This window comes from Amphiura filiformis, chromosome 8, assembly GCF_039555335.1.
Source record: "Amphiura filiformis chromosome 8, Afil_fr2py, whole genome shotgun sequence".
Taxonomy (NCBI): domain Eukaryota; kingdom Metazoa; phylum Echinodermata; class Ophiuroidea; order Amphilepidida; family Amphiuridae; genus Amphiura; species Amphiura filiformis.
Window position 1 is genome coordinate 33,256,799 of NC_092635.1, and position 13,768 is coordinate 33,270,566.

Sequence of the window (13,768 nt, forward strand, 5' to 3'; positions counted from 1 at the left end):
TTAAAAATAAAGTGTCAACATATTGTTAAACTAGTTCTTACTTCTTAACCTAATCTCGGAAACCCTAAGTATGTCTAGTTTCCTTCTGATCATCATACATTGTGGTCATTACACCGACCACTATTCAACTTTGTTGGTACTGACTTTTTGGTCATTTGATGACCGACCAAAGTTTAGTTGCAATCTCGTGTTATACCACCGTGACGTCATACAACCGCGGAGTAAAGCTACCCAATCGTATAAACAGTTGCAACTTCAAAGTTACCTGTCACGGGTTGTATAACACGAGGTGGCCGGGCGGTTTGAAGTTCATGAAAAGTTGATTTAAGATTTTGATTTTGACCACTGTTATTTGTTTCTTACATATTATCTTTTTTTGGTTTTCAAATATAGAATCTTGTTTGTTTTCTACTTACCAGACTAGCACAATCAAAGCCACATCCAAGCGCCGCCAACACACTAAGCAAGGGGGTGTATGGCATACATTTCACCGCTAAAAAAGAAAAATGAACAAAATAATATTGAATATTAACGGAATATTGATAATTACTATTCATCTGCATGTAATAAAACTGATTGCAATGACCGGAATATTTTGACCACACAATACATGGATCATGTGTTTTACAGGAAGTTAGTTTCAACCGAAATGCCTTCCCGCAATTATTGTAATAGTAAAATAGGAAGGAATTTCGGTCAAATTATGGAAGTAAGATCTAAATTGACAAATCCAGGATATACGTATTCGAAAATGTTGTCATTTGCTTTGGAATTCTTTAGTAAAATCACTAAAAAAAACTGAATTTAATGAGTTGAGTTTAATTGCTACTAGGTGTGAAGTAACTGTGCGGCAATGTATAGTTTGCTATACGCACTTTTTGAGTTTCAGTTTGAAGTCATAGTTAACCAGAGTCTATGAGTTAACCTACCAAAAAATGGTGTAACTTGAGGTAGTTCTCTAAGCCATTCTTTGTGCTTCTTTAATACATCTCCAATGTCAACAACCATGAATCCATCATCTTCAAACTGAGAAATAAGAAAAAAAGAAATAAAACGGGTTTGCTAAATAGTGCATCGTATCATTATATCTTATATATATATATATAAACATCTCGAAAAAGTAACTAACCCCCTTAAATAATGGCCATTATTCAAAAAGAGGCTATTGTATTACAAATCTGTAAAATGCGTTGGAAGAAGAATTTATTTCTGCGCATTTTGACACCTCATTTGATACGATAGTCCAGAAAACAATAAAATAGGCCTACCGGTCAATTTAATGTAGTGAGGTCCATATTTGAAAGTTGCACTTACATGCAATTTTTTACAATACAAAAACACCAAGATATCATTACACAGATTTCCTTCCATTACACTGAATACAAAATCAATACAATTTACTGCAACTTTCAAATCTTGGGTTACATTGATTAAAATGTACGCTGTGACGTCAATATTTAGTCAAATGCTACAAATGAGGTGTCAAAATGTGCAGCAATAAATTCTGCTTCCAACGCATTTTACAGATTTGTAATACAATCACCCAGTTTTGAACAATGGTTATTATTTAAGGGGGTAGTTACTTTTTTTGAGATGTTTATAAGCATTTTGGAGTGTTTTGTTATGAAAAATACCCTTGTAAACGCAATGTCAGAGTTAATCGCAATCAACGCGGGAATCAACGCCTTCTATACTAAACACCTCAAAAGAAATAAGTCCCCCTCTGAACATGTCGTCATAACATCGTAAGGTTTCATTTTGTACCAACAAAACTAACTTTGAAATAATTATATGACTGTTTACTAAGTGCTGTGTGAAAATGAAAGATTTCCATGACTTCAGGGCTGAATGAGCCTAAATTGAAGGCAAAAACTGCCCTTTTCAAAAGTCACAAAGTAGGCCTATGCTTGTCACAAAAGTTGATTCATGGCTTGTTACTAATGGAAAACCCCATGTGATTGAGTGCAGTTTAAAATCCTCACCAAGTGAACATTTAAGGCTGGTTCAAAGTGAATATTCGAAGGCGAATATTCGGCTTCGAATACTTTTTGTGACGTCAAAATATATACGGCAACGAATAAAATATGATGACACGCCGAGTTGAACCGGATTAAATATCGCGCAACTGATAGTGAGATACTATTGATTTATATGAAAGGCTCGAGGTCACCTGAATATCGTTCAACGAACGATGATTTCAAAAATCCCCAATGAAAATTAAGGCATCTGGAATGAGCGTTTTGAGCGTTTCGACAGTATTTTTGTGGGACATGAGAGCACATCAGACATATCGAATTACATTATGAATACGAAGAATGTCTTTCTGATATCAAATAATTTTTCATTTTTTGAAATTCACGATATAATACAAATTTCATGACAAATTATTAAAATTTGATATTTTTCACATATTGATATATAACAGTCCTCGAAGTAAATATTATAAATCTAATGATATTTTCTTAAAGTGTATGTAGCTGGGAGGAAAAGCCGACGATCAATTGAACATTTTGCCCTTTCATATTGAAGATATGGATTTTTTTCCCAAAAAGACGTGTTTTTTTTTGGTGTTTTGACATGCTCTCAAGACTGCAAACCCGATTCTGCCATTTTTTAATTCGCGGACCTATTTTCTCAATAATGATAAAAATGCGACTTTTTTGGTGACTCAAATTTATGTATAGGCTTTCCACTTTTATTTACGCTATAATTCGCCACTCTTTCTGATTAATAAGTCTAAAGCCTCAAATAGTTTCTGTATTTTACCGGAACTAATTAGGGTTACACAAATGGCGCATTGATTTAGTGGTGTGCCCTTATTAGTGCAGTACAAGCATACCCATTTTATATGATATGAAAATAAAGGAAAATGCCTGGCAGGCAATAGCATTCCAATGCTGTAGTGATGGTAAGTAATGTTTTATGCAAATAATATGATATTTAGGCTTACAAACATAACCTAAATGTACAAGTGAATGTTTCCATACTAACGTAGCTCCATTTAAATCGACTGATGCAGAAAAAAAGTCTAACTCCAAATTCAGATTTATGCCTCCACCCCGGTTTTACATAAATAATGTTTGGCCCCAGTTCTAGGTCCCCATATGCATCTGTCCCTGGCAGAGGATGTGTGAGGGTCTGGGGGTGGTAAATCATTGGTTATTGATATAAAATGCATTTGCCATGGAGGTTCACCCATTTTTGTCATCTTTTCCGCACTAGCGGAATTCTTGACGTTTTTGGCACCTATAAACGATGTTATTTTGGGCGGAATAAAGATGTAATGCGTTGTTATCAGTCAAATTCATAATTATAATTAATAATTAAGAGGGCAAAATAAGTAATATGTAGGAATGGATATATATATATATAGCGCTTTGCAATGAATATCTTCATAAACTATGCAGAACAACCAAAACCACGAGCGTTGGTACCATATCATTGCGTGTTCTTTTAAAATAAATTCTTGTTTATTTCTATAATTTGTGAATCAGGCATTAAAACACATTTAGGCCCTAGCAATGTAGGCCTACACAAGTTCGGAACGAGACCTTTTATCTTTTGACGCGTATTTCGGTCAAATGCCAAAATTGATTGCTCAATGAATCATGAAATGAGAGCAATACTACTTTGATGATACCGATCTCAAGTGGATATCAGCCAATGAAAAAAGTATTCACCTGAAATATATTTGTAGGAGTTGAATTTTGTTGAACTCGACAGATATATATTTGGTTGGTCACCGTGGGTGGTCTCATATATAACACTTGTGAGGGCTGTCATATTTGTCGTCGCTTCAATCATATCTTATGATATTGATATATTTATTTATTTATTTATATTTATTTATTTATTTATTTATTTATTTATTTATTTATTTATTTATTTATTTATTTATTTATTTATTTATTTATTTATTTAATTATTTATGTATTTATTGACTTATTTATTTATTTTTATTTATTTATATCTATTGACTCATTAATTTCTTGATTTGCTTTGCAGTTGAAACATACAAGAAGGTATGGGTCAACCTCCGCGCTCTGTTACAGGCAGGTCATAAATGCCCCGAAAAGCGTTAAACGGGTGGAGTCGGTGGGGTCTACTACGGGGTCCAGGGGCAAAGCCCAGGCAGGGGTCAAGGGGCTGAGCGCCATGAAGCTCCTGGTTTTTGGCATATTAGAAAATATCAGTGTTTCAGAGTACAAATTTCACAATGAAAGTAGTAGGCCTATAGATCTTCTTCTCTCTTTCTTTCCCTTTCTCTTCTCCTTGAGTCCCTTCCCTTTCTCTTCTCCCTTCCCCTTTTCTTCCCTCTTTTTCTTTTCTTCTGTCCCCTTTCTCTTCCCTCTTTCTTTCCCATTTTCTCTTCTCCTTCCCCTTTTTCTCTTCTTTCCCTTTCTCTTCCCTTCCTCTTTTCTCTCTTTCCCCTTTTCCCTTCCCAATTTTTGACTCTTCCAGGGTTTTTTTTCCGGGGGGCAGCTTGCATCCCCCGGCCCCCACTGGTTACGCCACTGCTCCTATTTAGACCCATTTATATAGACATTAAATCATGACAATAGTTCAATGGAGTTTACCTATTATGATTTTATTTACTTCGTTAAGGAAATTCTCTAAATTTTGCTTACCTTGGTCAACGGGCAATACTTGTTAACAGTAGGGCAACGCTGTGAATTGTAGAAATATATCTTTCTCCGGTTCATAGTTTTATATTCGAAGCCGCATATATTTTGACGCCCAAAACGTATTCGAAGCCGAATATTCGCCTTCGAATATTCACTATGAACCGACCCTTACTAATGTGTATCGATTCTTGATCATTCAGCCATGCAAATCCCCTTGGTGCAGAGTTCAGCACAGTGAGTTGTAAGATGGTCAGTTCCATTATTCGCTAAATGCGCTGCGCTTAAACGCGAATAAAACATTTTCATACGCGCTGCCGCTGTTTCCCTAAACATAATAAATACACACAAAAACAACATTCACATGGGATATGACGCCTTGTCGCAGCAGCTCTGGACTTAGTGTTGTGCTGAATTACGTGATACATGCTAAAAGCCTATCCTTAGACCTGCGTACGGTACCGGACCAAAGATAAAATTAGGCTAGCTTAACCGACGAACTCGACATTGAGAAACGCGTTCTTAAAACATGTTAAAAAACAAAACCGAACCTCGTTCTGTTGGGATCTGGAAAATCTACCGGTATGTCCTGGCTGTACTAATTCCAGGAAAAAAACCTACTCTTAAGCCTACTTACCAGACCAAGAGAAAAATTAGATCAATTTACCAACAAACTCCAAATTAGGACAAAGCATTCTTACAAAACAAAATCTAACCTTTTTCTCTTGAAATCTAGACAATTTACAGGTCTGTCCAGGGCGACCGCCAAGCGTAAAGTGAATCAAAAGTGATCACTTTCATCCTTCAATGAAACGCCTGAATAACCAATCGATCAATGCGATATTATTATACAATCGCTGAACAACTTTTGTTCAACAGCTGATAGCTCCGTAAGAAAATACATTTATTCGCTAAATGCGCTGCGCTTAAACGCGAATAAAACATTTTCATACGCGCTGCCGCTGTTTCCCTAAACATAATAAATACACACAAAAACAACATTCACATGGGATATGACGCCTTGTCGCAGCAGCTCCTCCCGTAAAGACCAAAGAACGGGCTTATCGAGAAAAGGGCTCAATTAACCATAAATAAGCATAGGCCCTACATTGAACCGTGAAACCGTTTAAACAATTCTCTAAATGTTAAAGCAAATAGTGAAATCGCAACTGCTCTCATTCTAAAGAGAAAACTTGTACATGATCTGATACAAGACATTAATCCATGTAGGCCTAATCACGTGTACGAGCTTGAAGAATATCTTCAACACAACCGTATCTTTGGCATATTGTGAACGCAAACACTTTGCTACTTCACGACCTGACTGGGCTGCCGCATAATCATATTCCTCCAGATCTTGAGCTATTACTATAGGAAAAATTCCTTCAAAATTCCAGCATGCAACATGCAATAATGTATATGTATAGCAACTAGCCTATAGCTTTCTAAATAGGCCTACACGTGTGTTCCTTTATATAACATTACTACCTCAGAAATATATTTATGAATGAGAACCCGCAAAAAGCTTTGATCTGAAGAATTAGATCCTTGCCTACTTAAAACCTTATTTGCTACTCTCTGCAATTGTGAAGAGCATCATTAAAAATCTGAATACCGCATCTCTTCAAAGCTTAAATTTCGCTGAAAAAACCTGCTAAAAGCAAAACGTCCGAAGGCATTATACGAATGCTATTCATCTCCATGAATTTTTTTTTTTTTTTTTTTTTTTTTGCCGGATGCTCTTTAGCAAACCAATTTCCAAGCCAAAAACACTGCTTGAAATCTCATGACTTATTAAAGCTTAGTATTAAAAATATCAACATCATAATGCCAATTGCCATATTTTAATGCGTAGAACACTGATGATTAGACCTATGTTCTCGAAGTGTTATTAGTATGACTCGGATGGCCGGAACGGTAACAACAAAAAAGGAAAGACACGATCAGTCTACTCAAGAAATAATAAAAAATTTCGCAATTCGCACAGGTGAAGTCATTGCGAATAGCTGCAACAGAATACGAAACCGAAATGGGGAACAGCTTAGTAGCGGATTTGTTGACTACCGTAGTTGAAATCACAGCGTGCATATTGATGCCTGAATGCCAGTATAATATGTCTTTAAATTGATATCTGAATCGTTAGATTTCTGGCCGACAATCTTAAACCTCATGCTGCTATATCAATTTTGGATTGCGCCTTGACTTGCTAATAATGTATAGGCCTATATATATATAATATGTCCGGCCTTCAGCTGATATTAGGCCTATTTATGATTATCTTCTCAACACTAGGCATCTTTGTGCGCTTACAAAACGATATATCTTGTTTCTTTTTAAAGAACAAACGCAGAATGAACACTATTTTTATCAAATTCCTGAGTTAAGCTCTGGCTCCTCTTTGGAACACGTCTTTGATTAAAAACGCTTGCTATAACATATCAGCAAATTTTAAATATTTCTGGCATTTACTTTGCTCTATCTACTCTCACTCGGAGTATAAATTTCATTATACCTTATATATCGATTACGATAAGTATACATGCTCTGTAGACGTCTTTTAGAAAACATCCCGAACAATAACTATTTCCATTTTGTAACGAATTTATAAAGACCGTTACACCGTGGTTCCTCTTAGGAACTCGTTCATGACCTTCGTAGCCAATAGACATAATTGCGCTTACCAATCAGTAACTCACGATTAAGCTTTGGTTCATCTCATGAACACATTCATGCCATTCGATGCCAATGAACTTAATATTGCTGTCTGATCAGAAAATCATTACTCATGATTAAGCTCTGGTTCCTCTTAGGAACTCATTCATTCATACCTCAGCAATGGAAATTCCTGTTTCCATTTAAGTACTCATTGCGCTCTGGTTCCTCTTAGGAACACACGTATTCGGGGCATTCTCAGCCAGTGGATGAAACTACCGTGTTCAGTGTACTTTCCAATGTACTTTCCATAACTCATAATTACGCTCTGGTTCCTCTTAGGAACACAATCATGGCGTGTACAGCCAATGGACTATTAATCCCGCTGTCCATTCAGGCTCTCGTAATACCCTCTGGTTCCTTTTAGGTCGCACTCATGGCATTTACAGCCAATATTCTGCCAATGAACTTTTAAATCCGCTTTCGAATCATGTTTTACCCTGTGTTTTAGCTTCATAGCATTTAAATTCAAATTTAAATTCAGTGGACATAATTACACTGTCCGCTAATCTCCCTGTTTCGTTGACAATTAACATTACCCTTGCATATTATCAAGTATGCCCGACTCATTTCTCTGGCTCCTCTAAAACCTCAACTTGGTTACCATTATCAACGCTTCTCGTTCCATAATAACTAATTCCCGAATTTTCCTTAAAAAATCATTATTTTACGCCAACTCCTTTCTGGAACTCAACTAACTTCAGAAAACCCAATGTTTCATTCATATTATATTAATATAGGCAGTCTCAAAAAGAGAACCATTACCGAATATACCTGGAAAGGCATACATGAACACCTTTTCAATAATTCTGATTTTGTGCTCATGTTTCCTCTTAGAAACACATTCGTGATATTTATATCCAGTGAAAACAGCCTCACTGTCCGTTCTGTCTTAATCCGAACTACTATATTATGTGCTATACTAAACGGAAACGGGCCACCGCGTAACTGCGCTTGAAAGAAAAAACTACCATTTCTCCCTCAACCAAGATTGCCCTTAACTTATGTATGACATTAATGAACGGGACCGCACTTAGCCCAAAGCACAGATATTAGCCCTATGCTATGCAAACTAGACTGAAAAGCCTAATTGTAACAGATTACCAGATAGCTATGCAGGCATCGTCTACCCTCACCAGCTCTGGAAACCAGGGAATGCACCTGAAGGAATGTAACTCAGCCTTACTCCCTCTTGACATAAAAGAATACGACAAGCAGAATTCTCATCTACATAGAAGACAATTGAATCTACTCTACCCTGTGAAAACCAAAATCAGAATCCTTGCGCGAAAGAAAACTCACCACTAGCTGTTCAATACTCAATTACCCAAATCCTACATCTCGTTTATATCCATCTGCAATCTCTTCGCGGGGAATTTAGAAAAACAAAGAAACATAATCTTAACAATCTCAACATTTTGAACTCTTCCCAGTGGAGAAGTAATCTATCCGGGGCTCCACCAAACTCGAGGAGCAATCCTTAAATTCTCCGGAACTTAACCAATGATGATAACTTAGATAAACGTACGGTAATTTATGCAGATATGAGATCCCAAACAAAAACCGTTAACATAAAGAAGCCTGATATTATATTCGCAAAGCTATCAATTTTATCAAATCAATATAAAAAGAATGATACGTAACTTATTGAGCTTAAAGATTCTCATTAAAACTCTCAATAACTGTTAATATTGAGACTTTATGCCAATGTGACAGAATTCTGATAACCAGACAAAAAAAAAAAAAAATTGCATATTTTGGAAGCTTATTCTAAAAAATGACTACAACCTATTTCCAGTAACTGTAACTCAGTAATCTTTATTTATCTTTATGACATTATCTGATCGGGTCCGTAGATGTCATTATGTTTATGATAAAGCCTGAAGTCTTGCTGGCAAGACTAGACGACAACCCTGCTTGTAATCAATACTATTACATTGACCAAAAAATGAAAATGAATTGAATCAAGTAAACGATCTTAAAAGATTTGGCATTTCACGCACTTGCGCTTATTTTTTCTTTATACATTTTGAACAAACATCTGAATACTTATCGAAAGCTAAAATCTTGCTCTTTAGCTCGAACTCTGAAACATTAGAAATAAAACAATACATTTTGGAATATAAAGGCAATCATAGCCAGATGACATTATTCCCCTATCCAATCGGAAACTCATGATTGAGTTCCTCAATATGAAACAAAGAATATCAAAATTAATGACCTCTGAATGTTGGCACAATTCCTCTTTTAAACCTGTTTTTTCCAATCCTTCTGCTAACCAAAATCAGATTGCTTAGTTGTATCTTCTTAAAAACTGCATCTGCATGTAATTGCGGAATTATTGCTCTTAAACATGTTTTACTCAAACTCTGACACCACGAAATTGGAGTCCAAATCTTTAGGCAAGATCTGAATATCAACAACTCATCTCAACCACCCTTTTATTATCAGGGGTTGATTATAACATAGCGCTCAAACTGCACAAACCAAATATTTCTACCTCGTAACAACGAAAACCCCGGGACTTCCGACTGCTCCAGGTTGAGGTATTCTGTGATAAAATCTGATGGTTGAAATTACACTATTTCCAAATTATTATTAATGTTATTATCTATGATAACAAATCTAGAATCTACAAAAAACTGCAAAAAACGCTAATGTATATTTTGACTTCTACTTTGAAATGAATATCCTGTAATCCTATTAATAATGTATAACACGGAATGCTGACAACAATGATGCCATATTTTGGCTTCAGGCAGCTATTGATACGCTCCTTCATTTCACCCGACATATACAGATATCGGTGCAATATTGCCATTAAGTTTGACTTCAGGCAGCTACTAATACGCTCCTGTAATGAACTCTCCATTCGGTTATCGGTGTATAAATGACATCCACGTCTTCGAATTATTAATCAAAATTCCGATCACCGACGGAATTATTATAAGCTATGCATGCATAAAATTTACTAACCTGGCTAGTTCCTCGTACAAAAAAACTGTCCAACATGGAGAAAGAAAAACCGGAGAAAGGATAGAACTTGCCTCGCTGCTTACCATCGCCATTTCATAGACGTATCATTGGTGAGCTTACCACAATTAATGGTCATCCCACCATTTACCTGCGAAACCGCTTCAAAAACACGTGTCTGTCTGTAAGCGCCACTTGCGTTACTCTTCTCTTGAGCAATGCCAATATGCTGTAATTTCCAGCCAGCTAGAAGAATTCTGTTGATATAAACTCATCCAAAAGCGTGGAAACTGCTACCATAGTGAATTAGATTATGAAGTGGGCACATGCTATATAGAATACAACGGGCATGAACTATTTTTAGAACTAAGAAATCCGCGAAATCTAGATGCAAATCTAGATAAAAGCACAACAGGTCTGTCCAGGGCGACCGCCAAGCGTAAAGTGAATCAAAAGTGATCACTTTCATCCTTCAATGAAACGCCTGAATAACCAATCGATCAATGCGATATTATTATACAATCGCTGAACAACTTTTGTTCAACAGCTGATAGCTCCGTAAGAAAATACATTTCCTTGTCCCAATACGCCTTGCAGTTAACAAGCATAGGCCTACTTTGTGACTTTTGGAAAGGGCACTTTTTGTCTTCAATTTAGGCTCATTCAGCCCTGAAGTCATGGAAATCTCTCATTTTCACACAGCACTTAGTAAACAGTCATATAATTATTTCAAAGTTAGTTTTGTTGGTACAAAACGAAACCTTACGATGTTATGACGACATGTTCAGAGGGGGACTTATTTCTTTTGAGGTGTTTAGTACTTTTACGTGTAAAGTCCGGGTGTAAAGTACGGAAATAAACGTGTTGAAAAGTTAAAAAAGTGTTATCCGGGATTTTTTACAGTATAATTAATTCCAGAAATAATATCTTTCGACAAAACACAACAAAGAAACCACTTGCTCATCCCGGAACCCTTCTGGGCAAAAGGTCGTTCAAAGAAAGCTTTGCCAACATTCCTACCACCAGAAATACTCGGCCAATTTAGGAAATTATTCAATGTTGGTTCTTCCTTTAAGCGGTTTTGGTGTGAACTATGCTGTCAATGGTGTCTGTAGTGTGCTTTACTATTTTACATATTTGCGCAGTACGTACATATCCGGAAGCGAGGATGAGATTCGTTCGGTGCATTTTTGACAAATTGAATAGGCCTACCTTGAACTTGAAGTATTAAGGGAAATTTCCTTTCACATTCGTCTATTATTATGATGTATGGTGAGAAAACTTGCAATAGTTTTACACGTGAATCATCTTTTACCAAGTAATTTACTTTCGTGATGTTATGTCAATATGACATATATAACACTGGAATTATAGAAACTTTTAGGTCTCGTTACTGCGAAATTGTTGGTCTAAAACATAAAGTATAAATATTTAGAACGGCAAAACGTTTGACAAATCTTAAATTAACATTAATCATTGATTGTCTACATTTCTTTCTTATTGATTGAATGATTGTCAAAAACTAGATATGAAGATCTCTGTAAATTCCTAAGATTAAAAAGTTATCTATATAGATTGCGATGAAGGACAAATCCAAGATTAAAGAAAAACTTTAATCTAATATTAAAATGGAGCTTAGATTACCATTTTAATTACCGGTAATCTTATTGATTGAAGTTCAAATCCATAAGATTGACTTTTTAAATCTTAGCATGGATTATAATCTTGGATTGAAATAGCACTAATCCTAGTAATGCATATTCAATCTAATGAATTTGAATTTCAATCTATTAGATTAAAAAAGTTAAAGCTCAATTTTAATTTATTAGATTAATCATTTTTAGCCTATATGGATATATCCCTCATTACATTCGAATAGATTAAATGTTTAGTTTAAGGAATTTAGAGTATTTAAATATAATTTTATAGTTATCTTATGCTATGACGTCTTCCTATAGAAAATCAGTGATTTGCTCATCAGGGGACATCAACATGACTGTGTTCCTTGTTTTTTTGCCAAATTTTTCATTTCGAAAATACCCGAGGCAATATTTATAGACAATTTAATTTAATTTTGTTTACAATTTCGCTGTGATCACTGAATGGGCCTTTAACATAAAGTAAACATCGATGTAAAGAAGAATTTATTGAACTGTATTCACTTTTAGTTGTACTGACATAAACTATGCAGTATACAAATTCAATGGTAATAAAATAAAGATACTATGTGAACACAAACATTAAAGAACATTAATAGTCTACCAACTCAACGATCACTTTAATGATCCTCAAGTTCGCCAAGTTCACCTTTTGTTGCCAACCTTTATTAATATGAGCGGACCACCTGCATAGCTCGGAAGTCATACAGACAACGATTAGTTTAACTTAGCGATTGTTTTCCAAAATTGGCTCAGCTTATTTTTTTTTAATGAAAACGTACAAATAAATTTAAAAACAAAACTTTAAAAAAACTTAACAGCTATAATAATTTTAATACAACATTTTAAATTAGTTATTCTTTGCCAAATATTATAAAATGATATGCTTATTACTGTAACTGGTTAAGGAAAAATAATGAGGTAAAATGACAGAAACTATCATGGCCATGGAGTTCCATGGAAGATTCACAATACTCTTTATGTTAACCCTTTACATAACAAATTTGACTGATTCCATCAGGTGTAAATTGGAACATGTGTAAACATTACTAATATGCCAAAAAGTCATCAGGGTTGAAAGAATCCCCATTCATATAAAAGATTCAACATTATTTCTTTAAGTTTACAAAACTTCACTGAAGAAGACCAAGATTAAAATTCCCCATATTTTTAAAAGGGTGAACATCCAAAAGTAATCACCATCGAAAGGCGACGTTGAATACTGTATATCAGAGTTCTTATGATTAATTCAAGGAGAAAGAATCAATGAAACATTACCTTTCTATCGCAAATCTCTTTAGTTCTTTCCTCGATGAAATCTCTTTTGCTCACTGCACTATCGTATGAGAATGGCATGAAGTCTTTGATAAGAAACTGTGCCATAGTGTTCACGTGTATAAATGTCCCGTATAAATGTTCAAATTCACAGAAGCAAGTGTTCACGTCTCATGAGTTCAATTAATTCTGTCGAGGTTCAAGTCTCAGTTTATATCCAGCGGAGCGGGGATTTTAACCTTGACTAACTGAACCCGGTGTTGTGAACTTCTTGTTATCTTTAGCTTTGTATAAAAGTTTAAACTTCCAATTATGGACATGGCTTTTTCAAAGTTCCGGTTTATGAATGAGGGCGATGTTTGCATGCATAATGTTATAATGTTTCTAGAAAATGTCGCGTTTTGGGGAATTCCGGGATTGGAAGGGCATCATGGTTCATGAGAAAAGTTGGAGGTTATTATTTTTTAATATGATTGATAGGCTGTTACTGTTTAGAGGGGAATCACTGAACCTATGATTTCGTCCCAG

At 35.4% G+C, this 13,768-nt stretch overlaps 1 protein-coding gene across 1 annotated transcript in view; it reads right to left on the minus strand.

The window, feature by feature from the left end:
- Positions 1 to 13,531, minus strand: part of LOC140159487 (uncharacterized) — a 52,322-nt gene extending 38,791 nt beyond the window's left edge. The window contains exons 1-3 of the mRNA XM_072182976.1: positions 13,244 to 13,531; positions 930 to 1,026; positions 417 to 493 (exon numbers count right to left, since the gene is read on the minus strand). Coding sequence (XP_072039077.1) covers positions 417 to 493; positions 930 to 1,026; positions 13,244 to 13,348 — 279 coding nt within the window. The 5' untranslated portion in view covers positions 13,349 to 13,531. The remainder of the gene's footprint in view (positions 1 to 416; positions 494 to 929; positions 1,027 to 13,243) is intronic.
- Positions 13,532 to 13,768: the final 237 nt, after the last annotated feature.